We start from the raw sequence: 7,508 nt of genomic DNA, 5'->3' as shown, positions 1-7,508 counted from the left end.
TGGAGGACCAGATACATGGAGAGCTAAGCTGCTGGATGCGGCAACAAGAAACTTTCTTAGCCAGCATATCAAGGGACCGACAAGAATGAGAGGGGAGGATGAACCAGCTATGCGTGATCTGATATTTACCCTTAATGAGTGGGATATAAGGGAGGTTAAGATGGAAGCACCCCTTAAGAATGAGTGATCACAGTGTATTGATCTTTGAGTACTTGGTAGAGCTAGGACTTATCTCCCCCCAAAAAAAAAACTAGAAAACAAAAGACTGGCATACCGAAAGGGGAATTACCAGGTGATGAGAAGTTTCCTGAGGGATATACCATGGGACACAGACCTCAGAGCTAAGTCGATACAAGACATGATGGACTATGTCACCCAAAAGTATCAGGAGGCAGTAAACAGATTTATCCCGGCCCAAAGGGAAAAATCCGAGAAGCAAAAGAAGAATCCATGCTTTAACAGGGCGTGTATGGAAGCAAAGGCACTGAACAAAAGGGCGTGGAGGAACTTCCGAAATAACAGAACACCAGAAAGCAGAGAGAGATACCAGAGAACCAGGAATGAGTATGTTAGTGTGAGAAGGGAAGCAGAGAAAAATTATGAAAATGATATAGCAAACAAAGCCAAGACCGATCCAGAGCTACCACTGTCACATCAGGAGGAAAACATCAGTGAAAGAACATGTAATGAAACTAAAAACAGGCGAGGACAGGTATACAGAGAATGACAAAGAGGTGTGTGAGGAACTCAACAAGAGGTTCCAGGAGGACTTCACAATAGAACATGGTGAGGTCACTGCGCTAGGAGAGGGGGCAGTAAACCAGGCGGCCTTGGAAGGGTTCGAAATTACGAGAGATGAGGTCAAGAGACACCTGATGGATCTGGATGTGAGAAAGGCTGTTGGTCCAGACAGGATCTCACCATGGGTATTGAAAGAGTGTGCAGAGGTACTCTGCTTGCCACTCTCCATAGTGTATAGTAGGTCACTGGAGACGGGAGACCTACCAAAAATATGCAAGGCGGCTAATGTGGTCCCAATATACAAAAAGGGTGACAGACAAGAGGCACTGAACTACAGGCCAGTGTCCTTAACTTGTATACCATGCAAAGTGATGGAGAAGATTGTGAGAAGAAATCTAGTAACACATCTGGAGAGAAGGGACTTCGTGACAAATCGCCAACATGGGTTCAGGGAGGGTAAATCTTGCCTTACTGGCTTAATAGAATTCTACGATCAGGTGACAAAGATTAATCAAGAAAGAGAAGGCTGGGCAGACTGCATTTTTTTGGACTGTCGGAAAGCCTTTGATACAGTCCCCCGTAAGAGGCTGGTACATAAACTGGAGAGACAGGTAGGAGTAACTGGTAAAGTGCTCCAGTGGATAGGGGAATACCTAAGCAATAGGAAGCAAAGCGTTACAGTGAGGGGTGAGACCTCAGATTGGCGTGGTCACCAGTGGAGTCCCACAGGGCTCTGTACTCGGTCCTATCCTGTTTCTGGTATACGTGAACGATCTCTCGGAGGGTATAGACTCATTCCTCTCAATGTTTGCTGATGATGCCAAAATTATGAGAAGGATTAAGACAGAGGACGACTCCTTGAGGCTTCAAGAAGATCTGGACAAACTAAAGGAATGGTCGAACAAATGGTTGTTAGAGTTTAATCCAAGCAAATGTAATGTAATGAAGATAGGTGTAGGGAGCAGGAGGACAGTTACAAGGTATCATTTGGGAGAAGAAATTCAACACGAGTCAGAGAGAAAGAAAAACCTGGGGGTTGATATCACGCCAGACTTGTCCCCTGAAGCCCATATCAAGAGGATAACATCAACAGCATATGCAAGGTTGGCTAACATAAGAACGACATTTAGACACTTGTGCAAAGAATCATTCAGAACTTTGAATACCACCTATGTCAGACCATTCTTGGAGTATGCAGCCCCAGCATGGAGTCCATATCTAGTCAAGCATAAGACCAAACTGGAAAAAGTTCAAAGGTTTCCCACCAGACTAGTACCCGGGCTGAGAGGTATGAGCTACGAGGAGAGACTACGGGAATTAAACCTCACGTTGCTAGAAGACAGAAGAGTTAGGGGTGATATGATCACCACATACAAGATTCTCAGAGGAATTGACAGGATCTTCTTTGGTTATCTTGAGATGATTTCGGGGCTTTTTAATGTCCCAGCGGCCCGGTCCTCGACTAGGCCTCCACCCCCAGGAAGCAGCCCGTGACAGCTGACTAACACCCAGGTACCTATTTTACTGCTAGGTAACAGGGGCATCGGGTGAAAGAAACTCTGCCCATTGTTTCTCGCCGGCGCCTGGGATCGAACCCAGGACCACAGGATCACAAGTCCAGCGTGCTGATAGATAGATAAAGACGGGCTATTTAACACAAGGGGCACACGCACTAGGGGACACAGGTGGAAACGGAGTGCCCAAATGAGCCACAGAGATATTAGAAAGAACTTTTTTAGTGTCAGAGTGGTTGACAAATGGAATGCATTAGGAAGTGATGTGGTGGAGGCTGACTCCATACACAGTTTCAAGTGTAGATATGATAGAGCCCAATAGGCTCAGGAACCTGTACACCTGTTGATTGGTCGGTTGAGAGGCGGGACCAAAGAGCCAGAGCTCAACCCCCGAAAGTGCAAATAGGTGAGTATAGGTGAGTACACAGAGACAGACACACAGAGACAGTGACACATAGAGACAGTGACACACAGAGACAGTGACACACAGAGACAGTGACACACAGAGACAGTGACACACAGAGACAGTGACACACAGAGACAGTGACACACAGAGACGGTGACACACAGAGACGGTGACACACAGACACAGTGACACACAGAGACAGTGACACACAGAGACAGTGACACACAGAGACAGTGACACAGACACAGAGACAGTGACACACAGAGAGGGTGACACACAGACACAGTGACACACAGAGACATTGACACACAGAGACAGTGACACACAGAGACGGTGACACACAGACACAGTGACACACAGAGACAGTGACACAGACACAGAGACTGTGACACACAGAGACTGTGACACACAGAGACAGTGACACACAGAGAGGGTGACACACAGACACAGTGACACACAGAGACAGTGACACACAGAGACAGTGACACACGGAGACAGTGACACACAGAGACCGTGACACATAGAGACAGTGACACATACAGAGACAGTGACACACACAGAGACAGTGACACACAGAGACAGTGACACAGAGAGAGAGCGACATACAGAGACAGTGACACACAGAGACAGTGGCACAGAGACAGTGACACACAGAGACAGTGACACACAGAGACAGTGACACACAGAGACAGTGACACATAGAGACAGTGGCACACAGAGACAGTGACACACACAGAGACAGTGACACACAGACGCAGTGACACACAGAGACAGTGACACACAGAGACAGTGACACACAGAGACAGTGACACACAGAGACCGTGACACACAGAGACAGTGACACACAGAGACAGTGACACACAGAGACAGTGACACACAGAGACAGTGACACACAGAGACAGTGACACACAGAGACAGTGACATACAGAGACATGCAGTGACACATAGAGACAGTGACACACACAGAGACAGTGACACACAGAGACAGTGACACACGGAGACGGTGACACACAGAGACAGTGACACACAGAGACAGTGATACACAGAGACCGTGACACACAGAGACAGTGACACACACAGAGACAGTGACACACACAGAGACAGTGACACACAGAGGCAGTGACACACAGAGACAGTGACACACAGAGACAGTGACACACAGAGACAGTGACACACGGAGACAGTGACACACAGAGACCTTGACACATAGAGACAGTGACACACACAGAGACAGTGACACACACAGAGACAGTGACACACAGAGACAGTGACACAGAGAGAGAGTGACATTCAGAGACAGTGACACATAGAGACAGTGACACACAGAGACGGTGACACACAGAGACAGTGACACACAGAGGCAGTGACACACAGAGACAATGACACACAGAGACAGTGACACACAGAGACAGTGACACACAGAGACAGTGACACACAGAGACAGTGACACACAGAGACAGTGACACACAGAGACAGTGACACACAGAGACAGTGACACATAGAGACAGTGGCACACAGAGACAGTGACACACAGAGACAGTGACACATAGAGACAGTGACACACAGAGACAGTGACACACAGAGACAGTGACACACAGAGACGGTGACACACAGAGACAGTGACACACAGAGACGGTGACACATAGAGACAGTGACACACACAGAGACAGTGACACACACAGAGACAGTGACACACAGAGACAGTGACACAGAGAGACAGTGACACACAGAGACAGTGACACACAGAGACAGTGGCACACAGAGACAGTGACACACAGAGACAGTGACACATAGAGACAGTGACACACAGAGACAGTGACACACAGAGACAGTGACATAGACACAGACACAGTGAGACACAGAGACAGTGACACCCAGAAACAGTGACACACAGAGATGGTGACACACAGAGATAGTGACACACAGAGACAGTGACACACAGAGATAGTGACACACAGAGACAGTGATACACAGGGACAGTGACACACAGAGACAGTGACACACAGAGACGGTGACACACAAATACAGTGACACACAGAAACAGTGACACAAACACAGAGACAGTGACACACAGAGACAGTGACACACAGAGACGGCGAACCACAAAGACAGTGACACACAGAGACAGTGACATACAGAAACAGTGACACACAGAGACAGTGACACACAGAAACAGTGACACACAGAGACAGTGACACACAGAGATAGTGATACACAGAGACGGTGACACACAGAGACAGTGACACACAGAGACAGTGACACACAGAAACAGTGACACACAGAGACAGTGACACACAGAGACAGTGACACACAGAAACAGTGACACACAGAGACAGTGACACACAGAGACAGTGACACACAGAAACAGTGACACAGACACAGTGACACACAGAGATAGTGACACACAGAGACGGTGACACACAGAGATAGTGACACACAGAAACAGTGACACACAGAGACAGTGACACACAGAGACAGTGACACAGACACAGTGACACACCGAGATAGTGACACACAGAGACGGTGACACACAGAGATAGTGACACACAGAAACAGTGACACACAGAGACAGTGACACACAGAAACAGTGACACACAGAGATAGTGAAACACAGAGACGGTGACACACAGAGACAGTGACACACAGAGACAGTGACACACAGAGACAATGACACACAGAGACAGTGACACACTGAGACAGTGACACACAGAGACAGTGACACACAGAGATAGTGACACACAGAGACAGTGACACACAGAAACAGTGACACAGACACAGTGACACACACAGAGATAGTGACACACAGAGACGGTGACACACAGAGACAGTGACACACAGAGACAGTGACACACAGAGACAGTGACACACAGAGACAGTGACACACAGAGACAGTGACACACAGAGACAGTGACACACAATGACGGTGACACACAGAGACAGTGACACACAGAAACAGTGACACCGTCACAGAGACACAGTCAGACTTACGTTACAAATATAGCAGACATCTAAAATGTCCACTCACGTTACAGGTGTAGTTCGTTGTCATGTGATGAATATTTTATTCTCAACATGAACAACGTGATGATATATGTTATGCAACAAACTAGTGCGTCTTAAAACAAGCCAGTTTCCTACAATGGTTGTTTAATCGTCTAACTCTAACATAAGGTGTTGTTGTTGTTTGGGTGAAAGAATGAGGCCCTTCAGTCTCCTCAGACCAATCCACGAGTCGACTCAAGAGTGCAGACTCTTTATAAAGGATGACCTCCAGGTAGGGAAGACTATTGTCAACGAGTGGCAACAGTTGCTAATGAGAAAGACATGTCAATGACCGCCATCGGCAGAGGACTTGAACGATAAACGTCGTTTTGTTGGGCCAAGAAAAACCTCTCCCGAAGATCAGCAAATTCTTGAACGAATATGACTCCTTTCTGACTTTTTGATAATGAATGTATATAATAACCATGTGATGTTTGGTTTACCATCTTATAAATATGAAGGCACATTACATGCGGTGTTACCGTAATGTATGATACTGCAGTATATTACTGGACATTGTTTGATGGACTGTACCAGAAATTGTTATATTTACGTTCACATTTAATAGTCAATAATCACTGCTGTCTGCCACTAACATTCTTCAATTTGGCCCTTAACATTCTAGGTTTCGCACTGTGCATCCAGATACCTTTAATGGCAGTTTATCCGTGATGGCAACATAAAGGGAGACTGACGATTGTATTCAAGAATTCGATGGTCTTCTTCGGAAGAGGTTTTTCTTGGCCCAACAAACCAACGTTTGTCGTTCAAGTTCCCGGACTCTTCCCACCGCCTGCAACACAGTCTAACAGTTGGCTTTGCTATTCCCTGTCCTCAACCGATCGCGGCGATTGTCATGCCCCAATCATAACAACTATTGCCACTCGTTGAGAACAGCCTTTCCTTCCTGGAGTTCATCCTTGATAGAGAGTCAGCACTTTGGAGTTAACTCGTGGATTGGTCTGGGGAGAGTGATGGGCCACAGTCTTTCACCTAAACGATAACACTTTCTACTGCAGCTTGATGGTTCAACAGCCACTGTAGAAAACTGCCTTGGTTTAAGAATCCCTAGTTTGTCGAATAACATGAATCATCATGAAGTCCATTTTGAGTATAAGATATTCACCGCATAACAACGAATTATATGCGTAATATGATCAGACATTTCACATGTACTACCTTGCTCTACCTTGCGCAATGCAAGGTATATGTCTGCAATATTTGTAACATATGTCTGTCTCTCTCTGTGTATCTGTCTCTGATTGTCGGTTTCTGTGTCTCTGTGTGTCTGTCCCTGTGTGTGTCTGTCTCTGTGATTCTGTGTCTCTGTGTGTCTGTCTTTGTGTGTCTGTCTCTGTGTGTTTGTGTCTCTATGTGTCTGTCTCTGTGCGTCTGTCGCTTTGTGTCTGTCTCTGTGTGTCTGTCTCTGTGTGTCTGTCTCTGTGTGTCTGTCTCTGTGTGTCTGCCTCTGTGTGTCTGTCTCTGTGTGTCTGTCTCTGTGTGTCTGTCTCTGTGTGTCTGTCTCTGTGTGTCTGTCTCTGTGTGTCTGTCTCTGTGTGTCTGTCTCTGTGTGTCTGTGTGTCTGTCTCTGTGTCTCTGTGTGTCTGTCTCTGTGTCTGTGTCTCTGTGTGTCTACCTCTGTGTGTCTGTCTCTGTGTGTCTGTCTCTGTATTCACCTAGTTGTATTCACCTAGTTGTGCTTGCGGGGGTTGAGCTTTGCTCTTTCGGCCCGCCCCTCAACTGTCAATCAACTGTTACTAACTACTATTTTTTCCTACACACAAACACACACCCTAGGAAGCAGC

At 46.7% G+C, this 7,508-nt stretch overlaps 1 protein-coding gene across 1 annotated transcript in view; it reads left to right on the top strand.

Annotated features, from left to right (window-relative positions):
• Nucleotides 1-6,836, top strand: part of LOC138354442 (keratin, type I cytoskeletal 18-like) — a 16,462-nt gene extending 9,626 nt beyond the window's left edge. Inside the window, exon 3 of the mRNA XM_069308633.1 lies at nt 6,723-6,836. Within this exon, the coding sequence (XP_069164734.1) occupies nt 6,723-6,836 (114 nt within the window). The remainder of the gene's footprint in view (nt 1-6,722) is intronic.
• Nucleotides 6,837-7,508: the final 672 nt, after the last annotated feature.

The sequence above is a fragment of the Procambarus clarkii genome, chromosome 63 (assembly GCF_040958095.1).
Source record: "Procambarus clarkii isolate CNS0578487 chromosome 63, FALCON_Pclarkii_2.0, whole genome shotgun sequence".
NCBI lineage: Eukaryota > Metazoa > Arthropoda > Malacostraca > Decapoda > Cambaridae > Procambarus > Procambarus clarkii.
This window is presented reverse-complemented; position numbering and strand designations above follow the sequence as displayed.